Source organism: Dendrobates tinctorius, unplaced genomic scaffold (assembly GCF_039654945.1).
Source record: "Dendrobates tinctorius isolate UK_male_01 unplaced genomic scaffold, ASM3965494v1 ptg000107l, whole genome shotgun sequence".
NCBI classification, from domain to species: domain Eukaryota; kingdom Metazoa; phylum Chordata; class Amphibia; order Anura; family Dendrobatidae; genus Dendrobates; species Dendrobates tinctorius.
The window spans coordinates 26,065,199-26,089,809 of record NW_027361775.1 but is presented as its reverse complement, the minus strand read 5'-3'; the positions used below and the strand labels follow the sequence as shown (position 1 = coordinate 26,089,809).

At 44.7% G+C, this 24,611-nt stretch overlaps 1 protein-coding gene across 1 annotated transcript in view; it reads right to left on the bottom strand.

Annotated features, from left to right (window-relative positions):
- Window positions 1–24,611, bottom strand: part of PSMD1 (proteasome 26S subunit, non-ATPase 1) — a 114,700-nt gene that overhangs the window by 68,384 nt on the left and 21,705 nt on the right. Inside the window, exons 10-16 of the mRNA XM_073589300.1 lie at window positions 20,242–20,330; window positions 19,861–19,939; window positions 19,591–19,764; window positions 16,448–16,559; window positions 16,155–16,351; window positions 13,982–14,077; window positions 13,832–13,896 (exon numbers count right to left, since the gene is read on the bottom strand). Coding sequence (XP_073445401.1) covers window positions 13,832–13,896; window positions 13,982–14,077; window positions 16,155–16,351; window positions 16,448–16,559; window positions 19,591–19,764; window positions 19,861–19,939; window positions 20,242–20,330 — 812 coding nt within the window. The remainder of the gene's footprint in view (window positions 1–13,831; window positions 13,897–13,981; window positions 14,078–16,154; window positions 16,352–16,447; window positions 16,560–19,590; window positions 19,765–19,860; window positions 19,940–20,241; window positions 20,331–24,611) is intronic.

Sequence of the window (24,611 nt, the reverse complement as noted above, 5' to 3'; positions counted from 1 at the left end):
AATGGTCACAGCTGCTGGCTCACACGCTTTCTTTTGTGTGACAGTGTGGGAACCGCAATGACATCACACAGAAGACAGTGTGGCTACCACCAGATGTTCGGGCCCCAGTCTGGGATCAAGTTTGGATACCGCTGGGGTAACAACCTTTTTTATATAGTTCGCTGAACCCAAACATCCACGGGTCCGCCCATCCCTAATTTTTATGAATCTTAAAGGGAATCTGTCAGTAGGTTTTGCTACCTCATCTGAGAGAAGCATGGTGCAGCCAAAGAGGTTCTGAATTCAATGATGTATCAGTTAGATTACTGGGTACAGCGATCCTAACACAATCGGAGCTTTTATATTTAAAATGAAGCAGAGCTGAGAAAGCTGCACCCGCCCACACTATGCTCTTGGTGTACAAAGTCCTTGGACAGCAAGGTGCTTATGACAGGAGGGGGTATTACTGGACTAGTCCAGCAATCTTTATCTCTTAGTGATACATTCTTCACTGTAAACAACATCATGCACTTGGACAGTGACACATCCCTGAATTCTGTGTTTCAGCCTTTATCTCCTGCCGTCTTCAGATTACATACATAGCAAAACACCTGCTGACAAGTTTCCCTTTGGTGGTCAGTTGATAATTATTTCTAAAGCTAATGCAAGCACATAGATGGATGGCTCGGAGACTGTGTGTGTATATACATATATATATATATATATATATATATATATATATATATATACACACACACATATACATATATATATATATATATATATGTGTTCTATATCTGACTATCTTAAAGTGGGTGGGTATTCAGGGGAAAAAGATATTTATTTTATATTGAAAGCTGCAGCAATTCCAAAATATAGATTCAATATCAATTCTTTGCAGTTTTCAAGAATTGGGTAAAAATACAACCTGGTCATGTGATGAATGCACGAGTCAGGACCACTAATAGTTAATTACAGAGCTGTAACTTGGAATAAGTTGTGAACCTGTGCCATATGACCAGGACAGCTTTGTGTCTACTGAGGATCACCAGCCGAAGTTCTGATTGAATGGCTGCAAGCAGTGATATTAAAAATTACAAATTGATATATTGGAAAATTAAATAATTTAATTGAATAGAACATTAGTTCGTTGAAACCAGAGTATCCCACTAACCCCATTTGCTGCAAATTAGTTTTACCTGATATTATTCCAGTCTGATATAATGTATAAAGAACTGGGAAACAAACAAGAGAGTTCTAAGAAGCGTTTCCACAGTATTACACAAAGGCTAATAAAATAATGTGTTAACGGCAACACAACCATACTGCTTTGCGCAGAAGCAAGCGAGCGATCCAATGCCAATCACAAACTACAATTTCTTAGCATTGGGGTACGGTTTGTTTGAAAGGTTCTCTGGTGAATAGAAAAAAATAAACTAAAAGATAAAAGAATTACAAACAAACTCTTAAATACATTTAATTAGGAAATCAAAAAATGGCCCCCACCTTGTTTCACTGATAGAAACGTGTCCTAGAATGTTAGAAGAGCTGTCTATGAGCATATGAAGTAGGAAGTTCCGCTCCTCTTCATTTGTAGGAAGATGTGCTCCACTAATATTACTGGAGATACATGGAGTGCTGAGGTAAGATGATGAGATTCACTAGTAGGATTTTTTATGGATTAAAACGTGCGCTGCCAGACCATCACTCCTCACAAGTTGTGTACTTAATATATTTATTTCCCAACGCGTTTCGAGGTCATAAAACCTCTTCCTCAGGGGATGACATGTCTACCTGATCCACTTGGCAAGTGAAAAGGTTTTAAATACTAGAGTAAGGACTGTCCCACAAGGGTTGCCGTGACGTGGCGGGATGGCTTGCACATTATTTTGATCAAAATTATGTTTACTAAATACCCTTATTATTATTACCTTTATGCATTATTTGCAGTTAAATTTTTACTTTTTAGTTCAGGATATTTGTGTTTTTTGCTTTTTGTTTTCTCTGATCCAATACTGGAGATACCAGTGTGCTGAAGTAAGAAGAGGCTGCTCACACTGCTGTCCACACTTTCTTTCTGATCTAATTCTGGAGATACCAGGGGTACTGAGGTTTGAGGTCACTCTCACACTGCTATCCATGATGTGTGTCTGATCTACTACTGGAGATACCAGGAGTGCCAAGTTAAGACTAGGGTGCTTACAATGTTGCTCCATTACATCGTTCTGAACTATGCTTACTATAGGTTATCTCCTGGTCACAGCAGAGAAGCTTCTACTGCACATGCTCAAAGGCACGGAGTCCTAAAATTCTAGGACAGGTTTCTGTCAGTGTAAAAAATAGTAGGCACCATTCTAATTCTATAGTCATTACTTCCCTAGGAAAAGAGTATGAACTAGTCCTATCGGTAATTGGCTTTCCAGGAGTCCATCATGAAACAGCATCAGGAGGTTGCCCTTCATATCTTTGATAGGGACAGGAACACACAAGAGGTTAAAAGGCCCCTCCCTCCCCTCACCAGTGATTTTCAAAGCACCACACCAGGATGGATGCAACTATTTTACAGAGTTTCCTTCTACATACATTACCTTCACATAGCAGACAGGAAATTTAAGGGAGGGAATGTAATGGGTGCTGTCATGATGGACTCCTGGAAAACTAATTACCAGTAGAACCAATGCCTAGGACAACTCTCCTGGAAAGAACCACCAGAGAATACATTCAGGGTGGGACTACAACTTGAAGGACTTTTCTTCCAAAGGCTGATCTCAAGATGGGCCTTTCAAGATCCAAGCAGAAAATTGCAGGAACTTCACATTGGGATCGTATATCGCCCCCTGAAAAATCCAGCAGGGTGAACCAGATTCTCTTGGGTCAAAACAGTAGTACTACTATTACCTTAGCCTGGTCCTCCTGAATCTTTCGCAGTACTGCTGGAATTAGGGGCAAGGGAGGAAAGGCGTATGCCAAGGCCATGTCCCATATCTGGGATAAGTCTTCTACTCCTGTTAGTCGTTTTGATTCAAGGAAAAAAATTTGAGCTTTTGCGTTTTCTCTTGTGGCAAACAAGTCTAGCTGGGGGGTGCTCCAGTGATGGGTTAAGTGATGAAACTCTTCCGGTTTTAGTTCCCATGCTGATTGCTGTAACTGTTTCTCGCTGAGAAAATCTGCCTCCAAATTCTGGGATCCCTTCAGGTGTATCACTGTCACTGATAAGACTGTCTCTAAAGGCCCTTTTACATTTAGCGATGCACCAGCGATCCGACCAGGTCAGGATCGCTGGTGCATCGCTAAATGATCGCTAGTGAGCTTTCACACAGAAAGATCTCACAGCGATGCAGCAGCGACGCAGCGCACGATACTCACCTTTCACACACAGCGATCCTGACGTCCTCCCGCCCGCCTCCAGCGTCGCTCGTCTCACACAGCAGGAAGCCCCAGCAGGAAGCAGACGACGAGAAATGGAGCCACCCGATCTCGCGCGATCAGCGATGGACAGCGGGGGAGCCGGTCGGAGGTAAGTATCACACATAGCAATATCGCTATAACGTCACAAAATCAGTGACGTTTTAGCGATATTGCTAGCGATATCGCTATGTGTAAAACCCCCTTAAAGCCCCCGTTACACACTGCGATATCGCTAGCAATATCGCTGTAAAGTCACCGATTTTGTGATGCTGCAGCGATATTGCTGCATGTGATACTTACCTCCGACCGGCTCCCCCACTGGTTATCGCTGATCGCGCGAGAAGCTCCTGGACCATTCCTCGTCGGTCGCTTCCTGTGGCGCCGACGAGCGACGTGTGGAGCCGGGCGGGAGGACGCAGATTTGCCGCGTCTGACAGGTAAGTAGCGATCCCTGTCCCCAGCGATGTCGCTGGTGAGATCTGCCTGTGTGGCAGTTCACTAGCGACCACCTAGCGATGCACCAGCGATCCTGACTGCGTCATATCGCTAGTCGGGATCCCTGGTGCATCGCTAGGTGTAACGGTACCCTTATGCACAGCGAAAAATCTTTCCAGCCAAAGCCTGAAGATGGTGATGTCTCTGGCAGCCTTGATGTTCTAGGAAGGCTACTGTCGTGACTGACAGAATTTTGATGTGTTGACCCTTTAAATGTAACCAACATCTTCTCAACATCTCAGAGACTGCGTGTAGCTCCCTGATGTTTGATGATACGAGATAACCCGGCTTTGGCCAGTTGCCCTGTAGGTACTGACCTTGTACCTGGGCCCCCCATCTGCTGTTGCTTGCATCTGTGGTCATGGTTACTAACGGGGATAGACCAGGTATACCCTTTCTGCAGGCTGTCTTTAGAGGTCCACCAGAATTATCTTTTTGTTAATATGAATAATGTTATCTTCTGGTCCAATCCTTCCACCCGTCTGTTCCAAGACATCAGGATCTGCTGCTGCAACTGCCTTGTGTGGTACTGGCACCAAACACATGGTATAGAGGCTGTCATTAATCCCAGGATCTTCATGCTCTCTCTGATAGAGACCTGTGATCTTCTTTTGAACGCCAGAACTCTGACTCTCGGAGTTCATTTTGTTACCCATCTGTTAGGAAGGATGTCTGCCGTTCTGAATCCAGGAGAACTCCTAAAAAAATTTTTTGTTTTCCAGTGAGGAGATCAGACTTTTTCCAGTTTATGATACATCCCAAATTTTTTAAGACGTAAGGCCCCGTCTCACTAAGCGATCTCGGTAGCGAGATTGCTGCTGAGTCACAACTTTTGTGACGTAACAGCGATCTCACCAGGGAGATCGCTGTGTGTGACAGCGATCAGCGAGCGGCCCCCCTGCCGGTATCGCTGATCGCTGCAAGAAACCTCTGGACATTTCTTTGGTCGCTGGTCTCCCGCTGGCCAGCACGCATCGCTGTGTGTGACAGGCGGGAGACCAGCGATCAGGTGTAAAAAAATAATAAAAAAAATAAAAAATATAGTTATTCTCACCTTCCGATGTCCCGTTCAGCCATCCTGCCTCTCTCCACGCTCCGGTCCCAGTGATCCTTTGCACGAATGACCGCGAGACTTTGTTATCCCGCGAGACTGACATCTCGCGGTCATTCGTGCAAAGGATCACTGGGACCGGAGCGTGGAGAGAGGCAGGATGGCTGAACGGGACATCGGAAGGTGAGAATAACTATATTTTTTATTTTGATTCTATTTTTTACACGGATGGCCAGCGATGCCGGGCGCTCGGCATCGCTGTGCTGATCGCTGGTGAAGCTGTCTGTGTAACAGCTCACCAGCGATCACATAGCGACTTACTAGCGATCCTGACACCTTGATATCGGTGTCGGGATCGCTGGTAAGTCGCTTAGTGTGACGGGGCCTTAAGATGGTTGATGCTAAACTGGCTCTTAGCTGATGGGGTGATTCTGCAATTAACAGGAAAAGTACTGAAGATTAATATACCTTGTTCCCTCATTATTTCTGCCATTAGCATGGTGAAAATGCATGGGGCTGAGGAAAGAACAAACGGAAGATAAAGGAATTGGTAATGCTGAATTGCCTCCCTTTGTTACACTGCGAATTTCAGATACCCTTGGCTGTGAGGATGAATAGTCACATGCTAGTAGGCCTCTGAGATCTAGCGTACACATTAACATATCCATCCTGATCAGTGGAATTGTTGATCTTATAAATTAGGTTTTGAATATTTTGTATACCACCCACTTGTTTAGGGATTTTGGACTTATAATTGTGCTCTTGCAGACCTGCGGGGACTGGGAAGTCGTGAAATGTAATCTTCCTTGAAGGATGTGCATGAAGTCTATCTTGTATCCTTCTGATATTGTTTTAAGTATCCACTGATTCTGGGATACTTCTGCCCAGGCCCTGTGAAAGGAAAGGAGTCTTCCTCCTGATTTCTTGGCGTCACTGTCCTCATGTTAGCTGTTGGATTGAGAAAGATATTCCTTTAGCTTCTCTTGGGGTAGCTCCATCTACCCGTTTGCCTGTATAATCTGGTCTTTGATGGGAAAGGGACCTCCGGAAGAACAATACTTTTTTTGACTTATCATCTGGAAATCTTTTTTTCTCGTCTGAGGCACTTTATAGTATGTCGTCCAATACAGGACCAAACACTCGGATACTGGAAAAGGAAATGGAACACAGCTTATTTTTTGAGTGACTATCCCACCGAACAGGTCTTAATCGATATAGCTCACTTTACAGTATTAGGGCCCCGTCACACATAGCGACTCACCAGTGATCCCGACAACGATATCAACTTGTCAGGATCGCTAGTGAGTCACTACATGATCGCTGGTGAGCTGTCAAACAGTCAGCTTCACCAGCGACCAGCACCAGCGATGTCGAGCCGGCGTGTCGCTGTGTACGTTAGTTACCAGCGTGCTGATGCAGGGAGCTGGTAACTAAGGTACACATCGGGTTTCTAAGCAGCGTGCATCACTTCGAAACCCAATGTGTACATTGGTTACCAGCTCCCTGCATCAGCGCGCTGGTAACTAAGGTACACATCGGGTTTCTAAGCATCGCCCGGTGCTTAGAAACCCTGCGTTTACCTTAGTTACCAGCGCGCTGATCTCTGGTCTCCCGCCTGCCACACGCAGCGATGCGTGCTTGCCAGCAGACCAGCGATCAAAAAAATGTCCTGTCTATTCCAGGACGATAAGCGATACCCGGCAAGGGGGGCCGGTCGCTGGTCAGTGTCACACACAGCGATCTCGCTGGTGAGATGGCTGTTGCGTCACAAAACTTGTTAATCAGCAGCGAGATCGCTATGTGTGACGGGGGCTTTAGACTAGTACCCCATTCCTTGCAGCAAACCTGATTGATTCTGCCGAGGCATCAGCCATAAATCCTGTTGCTATTTTGAGTAAGGGAATCGATTCCAGGATCTCCTCTCTGGATGTCTTTTTCCTAAGATGACTTTCTAGCTCCTCTATCCATAGATTCATGGATCTTGCTACAGAGGTTGCAGCTATGTTAGCCTTAACAATTGCTGAAGTTTTCCAAGTTCTCTTGAGTAGCCCATCCGCCTTCCTGTCCATAGGAACCTTACAGCATGATGAATCCTCAAAGGAGATAGATGTGTTTTTAGCTATTCTGGCTACAGGAATAACTATTTAAGGGATTTCCTCCCATAATTTTATCTCTGCCAACTCGAATGGTAAACGAGATCTGAAAGTCCTTGGTATAATCAGTCTCTTTTGTAAGTCTTCCCATTCCTCTAGGATCAGGCCTTTATGTGCTTATTGACAGGGAATACTCTGTTCATACGGGACCTTAACCCCCCCCAAACATCTTCATCCTGAATTGAGGGGGACCGATAAGTGTCTTCAACTTTCATTGTATTTCATACTGCCTGTATGAGCGGATCCGTATTTTTCCAATAGAAAAGATACTTCTGCTTCTCTTCTGGTTAGGTTGGAATTAATCCTTCATCTTCCTCCTGTTCAGGGTCAGTATAATAAGACAATTCCTCCTCCTCTGGACCTGACTCCATGTCCCACCGTGGCCTTTTCTGCCTAAGTGCCACCTGGGAGGAATGAGTGGAAACTAGCTCCGCAGCACATTTCTGGACCTCTTCTCTCATTATGACCCTCATGTCGGTCATGGAGGAGGAATGTTTTTCCTTTACCACTCGCAATACACTCCTGTATGTGTCAGGAAGCTTTGTGTTGCACGCGGCACATTCTTTCCCCTTTTTTAAAAATGTTGAAGGGGCCATAGACCTTTTAGGAACATCCTTAGCCTAAGGAATAAAGGTATATATAATATAAAATCAATGTGGAACAAGCCCTAGTAAGAGCGAGCCTTTCACAGCACTTGTACCAGGGATCCATTAGTGGTACCAGGGATCCAGTAGTAGTACCAGAAAGGTCAGTATTTTGTCCCTCCACTGCTGGATGTCTAAATGCACTGGTAACTCAGCTCTGCCCTGGTAGTACAATAAACAGTACCATCTCACCGGTCTTGCATCTGAATCATCAAAAGAGGCGCTTCCCCTTTAATAAGGATTTGGCGCTCTACTTTTCAAATCCCGGAAGTGCAGTCCATGCTGGAACCCACACAGGGTACTAGAGGCCTAGAGTCATCCCTTCTGTAAACCGGAAATGGCCAGAATGCCGGTGTCTCGGGCTCGCGCTCCAACCGTGCGCGCAGGTATATATATATATGGCGTGAGCCCCCGTGAGCGGGAAGCGCCTCAATCCTCAAGCTCCAGCTCCACTGGCCAGGCTGAGGGTCCCTTTGTTCAGCGAGGTGTCTGCCTCTGGACTCTGCTGCGGGAGGAAGGAGAGAGATGGGAGGACCCCACCGGATCCTCCTGCGTCCGGCGCTCCCACTCCACTGACAACTAATATTCTTCTGCTTTGCCATAGATTGTTTTTGATATTCAACGGGGTAGTGAATGAGGACTTCATGTTAACACAAAAACAAACACTCCTGCAATCTTCTAAGTGTGCAGCTGACTCTCTTCTCCTAGGAGAATACTATGACCAGAAGGACCAGATCCTCAACAATGGTACTGTAGTAGCGACATTCAGTATGCTAAGCCGTGCCTCTTGATAGATGAAAAAAGGATATTCAGTTCTATCTAGATTTTTAGCATCAGATTGAAAAAATTAGATAAATCTGGATCCACAAGCCACAATATGAGATGACTTCTCCCCGTTTCCTGAAACCTACGCAATTCACCTTTAACGCCTTAGAAGCCAGAAGTGTACAGGATCTTTTCTTGCAAATTCGAAAAATGTAATTAGTCAGCGGGCTCTGTTATTTCTCCAACATGAAACCAGCTGGCCCCGAACCACTGCACATGGCTGACGTTCGGTGACTCATGTAGCTGGCACCATCGTCTCTACCATTACGCCGCTGTTTCCAGTTAGCCCAGTGGCTCCATTCCCTCCTCACACATCTACAGAAACACTAACCACATCCAAAGCGGAGACAGCCTAAAGCGCGCCCCATTTACAAGTGCAGATCGTGTTCGCTATTCATATTAGATAAGTACAGCATATGTCACGCATTAATCTAGCCCCAGGTTTTTGCTAACCCACATGAAAGCAGCATGATGTAGGGGCCGAGAACCTGATTCCAGTGATGTATCACTTAGTGGGTTGCTTGCTGTCATACAATCAGTTTTATCTGCTGCAAATCTAGCAGTTCTCTGAATGCTGAGCTCTGTATAACCCCGCCTACATCACTGTTTGGCAACTTCCTGCTTATGTAGTGTGTACACAGACAAATGCCAACCAGTGGCGGGGGTGGGGTAGAGAGAGCTCATGAATATGGAGGACTACATGGCAGCTGGTTTATTAGTCCTCTAGTGATAATATCCTGCAGATTAAAGAGTGAGGTTATAAAAACTATAGCAAGCAGCCCAGTAAGAGGCACATCGCTGGAATCAGGGTCTCTGTCTCTACATTATGCTGCTCTTTGATAATGTAGCAAAAACCTGATAACAGAGTCCCTTTAATGAGCAGCAATGATATTACCGTATATATTTGTACAAGCATGTCTTTCAGTTCAATAATAAGTAGACCGCTTTCTGAATACCCCAGGTAATGGGCTGTGCCACAAGATTGACACAAAGAACTGCATTGAAATAAATCCAGAAATGGAGCCACTACATCCAGTTACCCTGACTTCTGATGGAAAACCCAGGGACATTCTGAAAGCATGTATGAACAGCATGACTATTCACTGCTGTGTACCGTGCAGCAATTCCCCCAGATCAGCACACAAGACTGAACACCGAAAACGGCGCGTGGAATTTCTCTTCTGTATATGTAAGGCTGAAGACTGACCAATGCTGGCAGACCAAATAATGGGTGGCATTACAGCACCATCTGCTGGGTAACGTGGCCACTGATGGATCTGCATGCAGGGTATCATATTGGGAGCTGGATTTACAGCAGATCTAATTAAAATAAGATTTCAATACGTGTGAGCATTTGGAATACAAAAGACAAATGTAGAATTTCTGGGTCTCTTGTGGCTCTCTACCAATCCCCCTCCAGCCTCTGTGAGGCCCCATGTATGTACCATGTCACCCAAAAGCAGCCATGGACGTGACCGCTCGATGTGCCAAACTGTCCCTGCTGCTGCCCGGTGCTACTGAGAGGCATTTATCATACTAATCTGCACTGGAAATGGGGCATCGCCAACTTTAAGCCTTTCATAACCGGAGCTTTTTTCAGTTTTGCGTTTTCGTTTCTCTCTCCCCTTCTATCCAGAACCATAACTTTTTATTTTTCCGTCTATATGGCCATGTGAGGGCTTACTTTTTGCAGGACGAGTTGTACTTTTGAACACCACCATTGGTTTTACCATATCGTGTATTGGAAAATGGGAAAAAATTCCAAGTGCGCTGAAATTGCAAAAAAAAGTGCAATCCCACACTTGTTTTTTGCTTGGCTTTTTTGCTAGGTTCATTAAATGCTAAAACTGACCTGCCATTATGATTCTCCAGGTGATTACGAGTTCATAGACACCAAACATGTCTAGGTTTTTAATTTTTAGCTAAGTGGTGAAAAAATATTCCAAAGTTTGTTTAAAAAAAAATAAAAAATTGCGCCATATTCCGAGACCCGTAGCGTCTCCATTTTTCGTGATCTCGGGTTGGGTGAGGGCTTATTTTTTTGCGTGCTAAGCTGCCATTTTTAATGATACCATTTTGGTGCCGATAAGATCTTTTGATCGCCGGTTATTGCATTTTAATTCAATGTCGCAGCGACTAAAAAAACAATTCTGGCGTTATTTTTTTCTCGCTATGCCGTTTAGCGATCGGGTTAATTATTTTTTTATTGATAGATTGGGCGATTCTGAACGCAGCGATACTAAATGTGTGTGATTTTTTTATTGTTTTATTTTGAATGAGGTGAAAGGGGGGTTGATTTGAACTTTTATACTTTTAAAAACTTTTTTTTTTTTTTTACTTTTGGCATGCTTCAATAACCTCCATGGGAGACTATAAGCTGCCACAACCCGATCGGCTCTGCTACATACAGGCGATGATCAGATCACCTCTATGTAGTAGACTTGAAGACTTGTTATGAGCACTGTCCACTGGGTGGTTTCTACATAGAGGAGAGAATAGCTCAGAATTATCTGTGTAAAAAGGCAAAATGAGCAATGGTAAGTACACAGTGCTATATAATATGATGACTGGTGGAATATATTGAAAGAATAAAAACTGATGGAAGTGCTTCTTTAAGTGTGCATTAAAAGCAATCTGTTCTGGCAATTTGCTCTGCCATACTGCGAGCCGCCGACGTCTCTGCGCAGGTGCGAGATTTCACCCAACTATCCAACTATGTGGATGATGCAGGAGAACGTCAATGACAGCAGGACAATGGCGAAAAGCAGCCTGAAAATGGGATCGATGCCTCAGCAAGGACACCTATTGTTGACATGTTCCCTTTAAATTGAATATGTGAGCAGTTTTTTATATGTAATCTGACAGCAGCATGAAGTAGGGACAGAGAACCTGATTCCCGTGGGGTATCTCAGTTTACTGGGTACAGCAGTTATGAAAAAAATCACAGTTTCGCCTGTGGCAGATTTTGCAGAGCTAACACCCTGTATACAACACTAATAGGCATTTTTCTGTGCAAATTGCATTGTGACAGAAAGATGCTAATCAGTGGTGAGGGAGTGGTTGGATTAACAGGCACGAGACAGCTTGCCCTGTAGTGATAATCTCCTGCTGATAAAACACTGATTTTATTGAAACAGCAAAATAGAGGCCAGTAAAAGTTACATCACTGGAATCAGGCTCCCTTTCCCTACACCATAGTGCTCTCAGATTACATAGCAAAAACCTGCTGACACATGCCTTTTATGTGATGTAATATATACCATGATTCATTTGCAATCTTTGATGTACAATTGGGGAATCAGGTGGAAATTGCATTTCCTGATGAGCACACCATTTGCCATAGTAAAAAATACACATTTTCCTTGTGCAACAAGACCATGAAAAATCCAAAAGATGAATCGAATCGTCTGTAGTGATATTGGTAGCACAAAAATATTTAAGACACAAACACACACATCTTCCTATCAAAAAAAAACTATACTGATGACAGCGGAACAAAAACGGGAAAACGAGCAGTGAAAGGGTTACCTATGGCCTAAATGCACCATTAACAAAGCTGCCTGTACAGATTCCAAGCCGAGCCCGGCCTGTATCTCGTCCCGGGAGAGCTGTCACCGGCTGTATAAACACGAGCTTCCCGTCAGCAAGTTCAGTCAATACGGAGCTTGTTCCAGGCAGTGCACACTCACCGGCAATCCTCAACAAAGCAGCTCGCCTGCAACGTAACACTGCTCAGAGCAAAGCCGCTGCACCCGGCGGAGACCAGGGGTCAGTGCCGTCTCTTAAACATTGCATTATTTCACTCCTAGAAGCCAAATAAACATTATACATAAGGCTCCGGGGTACACATTACATATTAATGGCCACTGGAGACCCGGGGGTAAACACTGAACTGGAAGATTCTTACAGAATCCAGAACACTTAAACAGCAACTTTTTATAGTTTTCTTCAGTGTGGAAAGTCATGAAAGTTTGCTAATTACTTATGTTAGGGGGATCTTTCTTCATTCCTTTTCCTTTTTGCCTGCCTTTGGCTACTCTTTGGAGTACAGATGATGGCAGTGAAAGGGCCAGCTCACCACTGGGTGGAGCAAAGCCAGATGCAGGAGAATGATTTGATAAGCAGAGCCTCAGATAGGTGTGGACACACTTACTGCCATCATCTGTACTCCAAACGAGTATGTTCCGATATATATGCAGCTGAAGGCAGGCAAATAAGACTGTGGAAGAGCAGAGGTTTAAAAGCCACTTATAGTAATTATTTTTAACACATATATATATATATATATATATATATATATACACACACACACACACACACACACACACACACACACACACACACACATATATATATAATATACACACACACATATATAATATATATATATATATATACACACACACAATGTACACACATACTGTAGTTTAGAATACCATACAGTGTCTATATATGCATTACTAGTACCATCTGCGATAAAGTATGCTTTTATGCTTTCTATGATTTTAACAAAATTGGGAGACAATGACAATGTGGCCTCTTCTGACCGAAAGCTCAATTCCCACACACACAGGTCATTGTGTTATACTGCATATATGCCATAAGATGTGAATGAGAGCCAGGTATTTACTGCAGAAATTATATGGCTAGAACAGGATTTTTTTTTTATATATATATATATATATATATATATATATATATATATATATATATATATATATATATTTAGAATCATTTCAGTTTTTCAGCAGTGTAATGTATTCAGCGAAAGGCTACAGGGGTAATCTGCTGAGCTGTACCATTTTGGACGGAGAACACCTTAAAGGAGGGTGGCTGGGCTATGCGCTACTGAAGGCAAGAAAGCGGGAGAGGCTCCTGCTGCAGCTAGGTCCTAGCTGCCACATATAAAATAATGGGAAAGAGAGATCTTCTGAGACACAGATCTCTCTATAATATCTCTCACTATTATTAGCAATAGGAACAAACATAAAAATAGCAAAACAAAAGAGAATATTAAAGGATGACCTGCTGGCACATTTTAAGATAATTTTTGCACTTTTTAGAATTCATTTAAAAAGAAACAAATGTTAAAAATTGATATACTATATATTTGCAGAAGCACTATACTTGGCTTTATGTACACCCAACTCTAAAGCTAAGGTGTACAGAAACATTTACCACCAATGAAAGGTTGTAATAGGAATGTGTATGCATCAGTAAGAGGTGCAGACTTCACAAAGCCATCAGATATAGTTAGAGATGGCAGAACCACTGACCTGAACAGGATGAAACCTAGAGACTCCACAGCAGCCCGCCTTACATCATCGTTCACATCACTCACCTAACGAGACACGAGCACAGATCTGATATAGGTAACGCAGCTCCGCAATTCGGTATACACACAAACGCAATGCAAGTATACTTACAGCAACATGAAGCAGACGACGAATAGCTTTGTTATTTCCGGAGCCGCAGTATGCCATGGCGACCGTGTACATGCCCGAACGACGCAGAATTGGGTCCTAAGAAGAACAGGACATGCAGTTCAAGGGATATTGTCACCCCCACAACTCAATTTAAACTACTTTGGACACATGATACAAAGAGAGCAATCCCTGGAGGAGGACATCATATTCAGAAGAATAGCAGGAACAAAATGAAGAGGAATACCAGCAAACCGATGGCTCTATACAATCAAGATGATGGTGGAGAAGACCTATCTAGGCTTGAACAAGATCGATCTTCCTACAGTTTGTTCACTCATCAAGTTGACATGGCACGAGATCGACCTGAAGGCTGTTAAATAATAAATAATACAGTCCTACATGGCACTTCGCCCCTATAAAACTCACACCTGCCATGTACATTTCCCTTCTTTAGCACTTGTTCTGGGCAAGCAAACACTGTCAATCAAACTAGGAGGTGTGTGCGGCATATTAAATACAGGGGTGAAACGGTGAATCGAGTTACTCCCTTAGGGTGTACCAAGGAGCCCTCCTTTGCATATAAGTTTTTTAGTAAAACTAAAGGGAGATCGATGTTGTGGATATTGGCTTTAGATGGGTTAATTCTCCTATTGGGCTGTATATGTAGTGTAAAATGAGTTTTGGGGAGATGATATTCCCACTAAAGCCACCCACAGCTCTGTATACACAGAGCATTGTAACAAGGTTACGTCAGGCTGCCGCGGAGCACTTTTGCTCCTACAGCAGTAATTTGTGAAGTGTTTTGCACAATAACTCTGGCTTATAATTTTGTATGCACTTTCTACTGTACTGCCTATTAAGCTCAATTCATTTCAGAATAAAATTAATGTCTCCTGCCACAGCTTCAAACCTTAGAAGTACTTGGAAGCCAGACACGTCTGCTACAGGGAGGTAAAACAGACATGGCCGATAAATTCTACAGGAATGAGAACAAGCCAGACAGTGGGAAGCATGCAAGAAAACTACACTCTGGAGGAGAGATGATTTTTTATAAATGTAGCTTTTAAAAGGGTTTTTCAGGACTGTGGAATTGCTGCCTGATCAGAATATGCCATCAATATCAGGAGCTGGCCGGCTGAGTACCAGAGACCACCCACTACACAGTGTACAGAGCTGTTAATAGTGCTGTTAACGTCCGGCCATCTTGACACCCACACACACCTGATCAGTGGGGCGTCAAATGCCAGACTCCAAACAATATCATAGTCCTGGACAAGCCATTTAAAAGGGAATCTGTCAGCAGGATTTCACTCCCCAAAGTATATTCCCATGTAGCTCTTACAAAGACAAGTCCTGCAATAACTTTACATGGCCAGTCCTTTCCTCCGTTACTGAGAAATCAGCATTTACACCGATACGCAAAAGAGGCTGAAGAACTATTTGTAGATCACTCCAGCACTACTCACCATTGTCTCCTGCTTAACTGACAGCATCTATGTTGTGTGACTTCAGGGAAAGGAGCTGCCAGTCAAGCAGGAGCGATAGGGTACCGTTACACCTAGCGATGCACCAGTGATCCCGACCAGCGATATGACGCGGTCAGGATCGCTGGTGCATCGCTAAGTGGTCGCTAGTGAGCTGCCACACAAGCAGATCTCACCAGCGACATCGCTGGGGACGGGGATCGCTACTTACCTGTCAGACGCGGCGATCCTGCGTCCTCCTGCCCGCGTCCACGCGTCTCTCGTCGGCGCCACAGGAAGCGCCGCAGGAAGTGGCCGACGAGAAATGATCCAGGAGCTTCTCGCGCGATCAGCGATAACCAGCGGGGGAGCCGGTCGGAGGTAAGTATCACATGCAGCGTCACAAAATCGGTGACTTTACAGCGATATTGCAGTGTGTAACGGGGGGTATAGAGGCTTCAGAACTGCAGTAGCACTTCAGCCTCATTTGCATATCAATTCAAACACTGATTTCTCAGCAATGGAGGAACGGAATGGCCAAGTAGAGATAATGCTGGACTTGTCTTGGAAAGAGCTACATGCACATATAAATATTTTGAGATGTGAAATCCTGCTGACAAATCACATTTAAATTACTAGTGGTGTATTGTTAAGTACACATTATCACTCTATTCTACCCACGTAAGGAAACCTAATTTTAAATCACTTACCTTATCTCTGCAAAGACTTTCAATTAAAGCATCTGCTTCCTCCATACGGCCATACATAACCAGGGCAATGCCAACTGCCAAGCCTCGTAAGATCTTTTCATGCTGCGTCTCTTGGGCATACCCAACCATATCTTCTATGGCTTGGGCATTTTTGGATCCGAGCATCACCAAGCCCAGTGCCAAGCCTGCCGCCTCCCCTAAATTCAAAGTGGTAAAAAGTGCAAAATGATAAGCTGACTTAACACAAAAAAGAAAATGGTACACAAGATATAAGGAGAAAAACAAATGCACACCTGTCACCGCATCATCTTGGTAGAGATTTGTTTTAAGTAGGTCATAAACATCTTGACGTGCTGTTCCCATTGCAGCCAAACCTAAACCTAAGCAGCCACCGTGACGCACAATCTGTTTAAAAAAAAGAAAAGTCATGGGCGAGTAAGAGGTGCTGTCGTGGAAGGCGACTAGAGAAACAAAGCATTTTTATAGCTGCAGGAGATATATGGGTAAAAAAAATAAACTATGTTTTTTGGAATGCTGCTATGAAAAAAAAAGCTTGGTCTTTAAAAGGGTACTCCCATCGCCAACATCCTATCCCAATTGTATAGTAGGTATAATAATATTCGCAAATACCTCCAATTAGAAATGTAGTATAGTTCTCCTGATAACCGCTTACCCCAAGTGCAGACGCTGCAGTCGATAAGTATTTATGGTTAAGACAACTCGACAATTTGTTAGCTAACGTGGTCATAACCACGAATACCGAAGCTATTGCAAAGCCCTGCACAAGGGATAAGCGATACAACGAATCAGAAGAACCATACTAGATTTCTCAGTGGAGGAGTTTGCAAATATTATTATTACATCTTACTACACACCTTGGGGTAGGATCTTAGAGATGGGAAGGTCATAACATATCAGACGCAGTCACTGTGTATTATCGATATAAACTGTGTGCACCACCTTTGTGCTGTATTTAACAGCAACCCGTTCCTACGATCACAGCTCCCCACATACCCAAGGCTCTTTACAAATGGTTTGTCTCCAAATGCTACGTGGAGCAGTGCAGTGCGATGATTGTCGCCTGTGCATGGGGCCTTCCAGCCTTGATTGATGTGGCTGATATCTCACAAGCCGTCCACACAGTCTGAAGAGCCTGCGCAGACCTTGTTACCTAATGTGCAGGTGTGAGAGCGGAAGAGACTCTGTGGATGACTGTAGGATAGGTCAGCCACGTCAATCAAGGTGGAGAGGCAGCAGAAGAAATACCCAGTCAAATGCCTATTAGACTGCAAAGTGTCGATTAGCATATGAAGAAAAACTATTAAACTGGGGTTTTTTTTGTTTGTTTTTTACTTGTAAAGGGCATGTCACACTAAGCGATATCGCTAGCAATATCGCTATAACTTGTGACGTTATAGCGATATTGCTATGTCTGATACTTACCTACAACCCGCTCCCCCGCTGGTTATCGCTGATCGCGCGAGAACGTTCAGGACTGTTTCTCGTCGTCAGCTTCCTGCAGCGCTTCCTGTGGAGAGACGAGCGACGAGCATGGAGCCGGGCGGGAGGATGCAGGATCGCCTAGTGTGACAGGTAAGTAGCGACCCCCGTCCCCAGCGATGTCACTGGTGAGATCTGCCTGTGTGGCAGCTCACTAGCGACCACTTAGCGATGTACCAGCGATCCTGACTGCGTCATATCGCTGGTCGGGATCACTGGTACATCGCTAAGTGTGACAGTACCTTTAGGTATGAAGGGAGCTGTGATCGCATGGAGAAGTTCCGTGACTGCTGTTAAAGACCACACAAGGGCTGTGGATAAGAGTTTATAAATGGAGAAACTGGTTAGCGGATTCCTTTAAGTGTTTAAATTTTATACACTACAAGTTTTTACAGATAAATCTTTATTAAATAATGACATGTAAGAACATTAAAAAGGAGAGTACCAAACATAGAAAAAGGACACACCAGGCCAATAAGAATAGCTCACAGCAGTCACTAAGTAATAATAGCAACCTGTACACCTACACGCACAAGTGAATGTACATGCAGATCAAAATGAAATGAAAGATGGAATAATCCTACCAAGAGATACCTGGATGCACAAAAAGGTATAATACAATATAACAAGAAATTCTTTGGTTATGAGGATAAGTATACCAAAAGCAGATGTCCGCCAGGAATAGATTGTATATAGGCTAAAAGGAAGACACTGATTCAACAATTAAAAAATGTTTTCCAAAAAGCTCAAATGGAACGTCTTATCCAAATAAGACTTGAAGGTGGAGGTAGAACACGTTCCTGAACTGGACTACATGTAAACTAGAAGACCATAGTTAAATTCTTATAATGAACATTGAGCCTCGGAGGAAGCTGTATGCGAAACGCACGTTAGGGTTGCTCCTTTGGCCGCCACTCAGGTGTATGTCCACCTTCTTATGGTCTTTCTAGTTTACATGTAGTGCAGTTCAGGAAATTGGTCTACCTCCACCTTTAGGTCTTATTTTGAGAATATGTTCCATTTGAGCTGTTTGCGAAGCATTTTTTCAATTGATGAATCAGTGGCTATCTTCCTTTTAGTTTACCTACAAACTCTTCCTAGCGGGCATCTGCTTTTGGTATACTTATCCTCATAAACAAAAACTTTCTTGTTATATTGTAGTATACCTTTTTTGTGCACCCAGGTATCTCTTTAGGTAGGATTCTTGTTCCTCACTGCATTCACTTTGATGTGCAGGTACAATGACTTGTGCATATAGGTGTACAGATTGCTATTAGTGACTGCAGTGAGCTGTTCTTATAGGCCTGGTGTGTGCTTTGCCTATGTTTGATACTCTCCCTTTTTAATGTTGTTACATGTGTTGTAATTCTTTAATAAAGATTTGTCTTTTATATATGGCTCATCCTCCTATTTGTTCATAGGATCGTGTAGTTTATGATGTGGGAGAGCCCTCAATAGCTTTGGTCCATCAGGAAACGTTTCGATATGCAGATACACTGATCTAGCATCTGAAGGCAGCCACTCATTTCTCCTGCAGCAGAAACAGTACTGTATGATGTGGCAGGGAAGGGACCACTTTCCATGACATCTATAACCTATTAGGTCAGTATTGCTCAACTCCAGTCCTCAAGACCCACCAACAAGTCACGTTTTACAGATTTCCTTAGTATTGCCCAGGTGATGGAATTAATGCTTGCGCAGGTGATGAAATTATCATCTCTGCAATACTAAGGAGATCCTGAAAACTTGGCCTGCTGGTGGCTCTTGAGGACTGGAGTTGAGGAACACTGTATTAGGTTTTCTGGAGAAAGAGTCCTGAAGGGACAACCTTACAGTAACATTTTGGCTGACGGCCCCTGCTTTGACTTCCTTACAAGCACATTTATTACAAGGTGTACTTCCCAACAAATCCAATAATCCGAGACACAAGTCTTACGTCATTGCTGGCATTCTTCAGCTGGTTGAGCAGGTAGTCTATTATATCACCACCATGGTTAGCATGAATGAGTCCCAATGCATACAGGCCACCTCCTTCCTGGTATGCAGAGCCAGGGGAAGTGTCCTTTGGCAAATATGTAGCCATAAGCTGTAACGCTTCCTTTTCATGGCCCTGTCGGGAGAAAACATGGATCAGTATTTTAAAAAAAAACCCATAGAAAGTGGTTAACCTACAAATGCCATGTAGATATAAGCTCGGCTCACTTACTTTGTGAATGACTCCTAAACTAGCAGTTGCAGTGAACTTTGCCCAATTTGTAGCTCTTGCCAGCCACTCTAGATTATCTCTGTCAATACAAGAAAGCATTGTTCAATTACCATCTACAACTGTTGCAACAGACAAGGAGATGTGTGGTGCCTCCTAGTCGAATCTCTAATTGCTTCAAAATGAAGCTCCCTTGAATAGAGCATCATCCACAGAATATAAAGCAGGCGCCGTGACAGACGGATGTAGGCAACATCCTTACAGACGGAGCTTCGGGTTTAGCGTCAGTGACGCAATGGAATGGGATGGGATGGATCTGTACAAAACAGTGAGATTCTATGCATCAAGAAGACATCATAAACCAAGAAAGAACAGGGCCCTTACCTAAGGAACTGATCACTGGTGGTGCCACAGTGCATAAAAGAATTTGCTATTACAGTCGCTGTATGACACACAGAATTCCTCACTGCATCCTGAAATAAAAAGCTCATTGTTAGCGCGCAGAATAAAAAAACAATGCCTTGGGCAAACATATCTAGCAGGTCAGGCAACGTTCAGACTTCACAACTGGAATTAATGTCCAAAACGGATCCGTTGCATAGTGTGTCAAATGGAAGCAGTGGGGTCCCACCTATGCTCCCTTATGGGGGAAAAGAAAATTAAAAAATGCTGCATGATGCAGTATATAGTCAAAAGATGCTCTCCCAGGTGGACAAAGATGGCAGTGGTGAGACCCTGCAGCAGGCCCCAGGCCACCATGTTAACCCATCCGCCACCGGCGATCGCATCACAGGGATATGCCAACAAGGCGAGGGCATACACATACTGGCGATATCGCTTTTAAAATGCCTCGGTCAGCGATTGGCACCAGCATATAAATGGTTAAACAGCAGAGATCACAGATCGCTCTGGTCGTTGTCATTATAGCCATATTCTAGCTTCTCCTGGGCATGGGGCGGGCTCAGTTACTCAGCTCGCTCCATAGAGAGACACTCGACCTGTCACTTGTTAAGTCGCATGCTGTAAAAGGGGGGAAAATGAGTCCTCCAGCACGATATAAAACTTCGATAACGGCAGGAAATTCTAACAAACAATAAAAAGAGCATATACTTGCCAGTTCTACACCTCAAGACTGTGGTGCTCTCAAGAAGGTTTGCTTACTTGGCTGCAGCAGTGATGTCCTTTCTACATCCACTGTCACCAATCAAAGGCATAAAGGTCTGTTTACATGGACCGCCTGGTGGCACGAAGCGACTTTTACAGATCGGCCAGCGTTTAAATGCTGGTTTACAAAAGCAGCCAGCCAAAGTAAATGTCTGCAGTGAGTGATCTACATTAGCTCGCTCAGTGTGTATAGGTCTTCAGGATTCTTGGCAGTGCGAGTTATTAAGGCTGGTTTCACATTTGCGTCTGTGTGCGCAGCGTTTGATCCGCATATGTCATGCGTACATATATTTAACATGGTGTACGCAGGGACATGCATGTGTCTGCATGCTTTTGCGTACGCATGCATCGTTTCGCGGTGTGCGGCAGGGCGCGGCCAACACAACATGTTGCCTTTTTTTGAGGTGTCAAAAATCCGTCAAACATGCGCAGGCATGCACATGCGGATGAGTGCGGGAAAACAACGCATTACTGTCTATGGAAACGCACTGGTACACATGCGCAATATGCATGCATTCTTCAAAATGTAAATAAAAATCCCATGAGACGCCCATTTTTGTCTGATGTCATATCAAACGCATGCGCATAAATAACGCAACGCATGCAAAAACGCATACAAATACATGCACACGCAGCTTTTTTTCCCATCATGTGCAAGATAATGCGCATACAAAACGCTGCGTAAACATGTGTTATGCATGTGTTTGCGGAGGATACGCTGCGGACTCAAACACTAATGTGAACCTAGCCTTACACAGGATGATGCAGCGCTGAGAATGATGAGCTTTTGTGCTGCAGCCTGTTTACAAGGAAAGAGAATTGTGACAAACGTTTTTTACAGCGCCCGTTTTTGACTATCCTGCAACAATGTAAATTCCCCTTAAAAGGGTTATCCAGGACGAATTTATTTTTTTTTTACAATGAGGCTAAGAATTCTGCTGTCTCAGAGCCGTCACAGACCCGTTCGTGTTGGCGATTCTCAGGCTTCCACTTACACGTCATGTCAACAGAGCCAGTGCTTCTCTTCTACTCTGCTCTTTTGACGAGGCGGAACTGCCGATGTCATGATGATTGACAGCTGGCTGCCCGGCAGTCAAACAGCATGACGCCCGGCAGTCAATGTCATCAATGCAAACAATTAAAATCTGGGATATTATACATCATCTATTTTATTACATTTCTATTGACTAATATAAGTGTCTATTGTTTAGTATGTTTTCTAGAACCAAATATATTATGAGACATTCAAGTTTAAACAAGTTATAGATCTGGAGCGTGCTCAGTTACAAAAATATAGAACGATATTATGAAGTGAGATACTATAAATAGACAAAACAGGATTTTTTGGGTTGCTTACCGTAAAATCTGTTTCTCGGAGCCTTCATTGGGGGACACAGAGACCATGGGTGTATGCTTTGCTGCCACTAGGAGGCTGACACTATGCACAAAAAAATGTTAGCTCCTCCTCCGCAGTATACACCCCACCGACCGGCACCAATTTCCTCAGTTAGTGAGAAAGCAGTAGGAGAAGTAACAAAACAGAATGAAAACAGAAGACAACTCAACTGTAACCAACCGACAAACATAAGAACAGGAGTTGTAAAACATGGGAGGGTGCTGTGTCCCCCAATGAAGGCTCCGAGAAACAGATTTTACGGTAAGCAACCCAAAAAATCCTGTTTCCTCGTTCGCCTTATTGGGGGACACAGAGACCATGGGACGTCCCAAAGCAGTCCCTGGGGTGGGAAACAAACTTCCATCAGGCCAGCGGACTCACCACCGCGGCCTGCAGAATCCGTCTACCTAGGCTGGCGTCCGCCGAAGCGTAGGTGTGGACTCTGTAGAATTTCACAAACGTGTGAACCGATGACCATGTTGCAGCTTTGCAAAGCTGCAGCGCGGAAGCTCTGTGGTGCACCGCCCAGGAGGCACCCACTGCCCGAGTAGAGTGGGCCCTGATCCCCGGAGGGGCTCCGCGACGCTTAACTCGGTAGGCTTCCAAAATTGCCGATCTGATCCAGCGAGCAATAGTGGCCTTTGACGCCGAGTGACCTTTCCGCGCCCCATCAGGGATAATGAAAAGAGACTCTGTCTTTCGCAAGGAAGTCGTCCTAGACAGATAGACTCTTATCGCCCTAACCAGGTTCAGCTTGTTCAAGGACCGCTCTCGGGGATGAGTTGGATACGGACAAAAGGATGGTAGCACGATATCCTAGTTGAGGTGAAACGAGGACACCACCTTCGGCAGGAAAGAGGGCGGAGGCCGCAGAACTACCTTATCCTGATGGAGCACCAGAAAAGGGGAGCGGCACGAAAGAGCTGCCAATTCCGACACGCGCCGGACGGAGGTGATGGCCAACAGAAAGGCTACCTTCCAAGAAAGGAGAGAAAGGGAAATATCCCTGAGGGGTTCAAAGGGAGGACCTTGCAGAACCTCAAGAACCAGATTAAGATCCCATGGATCGACGGGCGCCCGGTACGGCGGAACCGTGTGAGCCACACCCTGAAGAAAGGTCTTAACCTGAGGACGGGAAGCCAATGTTTTCTGAAAAAGAATGGACAGCGCCGAAACTTGACCCTTCAGGGCACTGAGGGCAAGGCCCGCATCCAATCCTGCCTGAAGAAACGCTAGGACTGAAGGGAGCGAAAAGGACATGGGCGCGATGTCATTGGTCTCACACCAAGTGAAATAGGCCTTCCAAGTACGGTAGTAGATCTTGGAAGATGATGGCTTTCTGGCTCGGATCATGGTCTGAACTACCTGGTCGGAAAATCCTGCCCGTTTCAGAACCTCGGTCTCAACAGCCACGCCGTTAAATTGAGCGGCCGAGAATTGGGGTGGCAAATCGGTCCCTGAGACAGCAGAACTGTTCAGTCTGGAAGCTTCCAGGGGGCGTCCGCGAGAAGGTTGACAATGTCCGCGAACCAAGACCTTCTGGGCCAATTCGGGGCGATGAGAATGACTGGAATTACTTCTGCCTTGATCCTTTTCAACAGGTTGGGAAGAAGAGGCAGAAGAGGGAACAGGTAGGGAAGGTCGAACTGGGACCAAGGAACGGCCAGGGCGTCGGCGCCCACTGCCAGAGGGTCCCGAGACCTGGACACGAATTGTGGGAATTTCCTGTTGAGGCGAGACGCCATGAGGTCTACATCCGGGGGTCCCCACCGAAGGCAGAGCAGATGAAACACCTCCGGATGGAGGGACCACTCTCCCGCCGCGAGACCCTTGCGGCTGAGAAAATCATCGGCCCAGTTGTCTACGCCGGGAATGTGCACCGCGGAAATTGTCGGAACGGAAATCTCCGCCCAACAAAGAATCTTGGACCCCTCCGCCAGGGCTGAGACACTCCGTGTTCCCCCTTGGCGGTAGACATATGCCACCGCTGTGGCGATGTCTGTCTGAATCCGTACCGGCAGTCCCTTGAGGAGCCTTTCCCAGTTAACGAGAGCAAGATGGATAGCTCGAATCTCCAGAATGTTGATCGGTACTGATTCCCGATCCGACCATCGACCCTGAACAGTGTGGTTGCGGAACACTGCACCCCAACCGAGGAGACTGGCATCTGTGGTTACTATCTGCCAGCGAATGG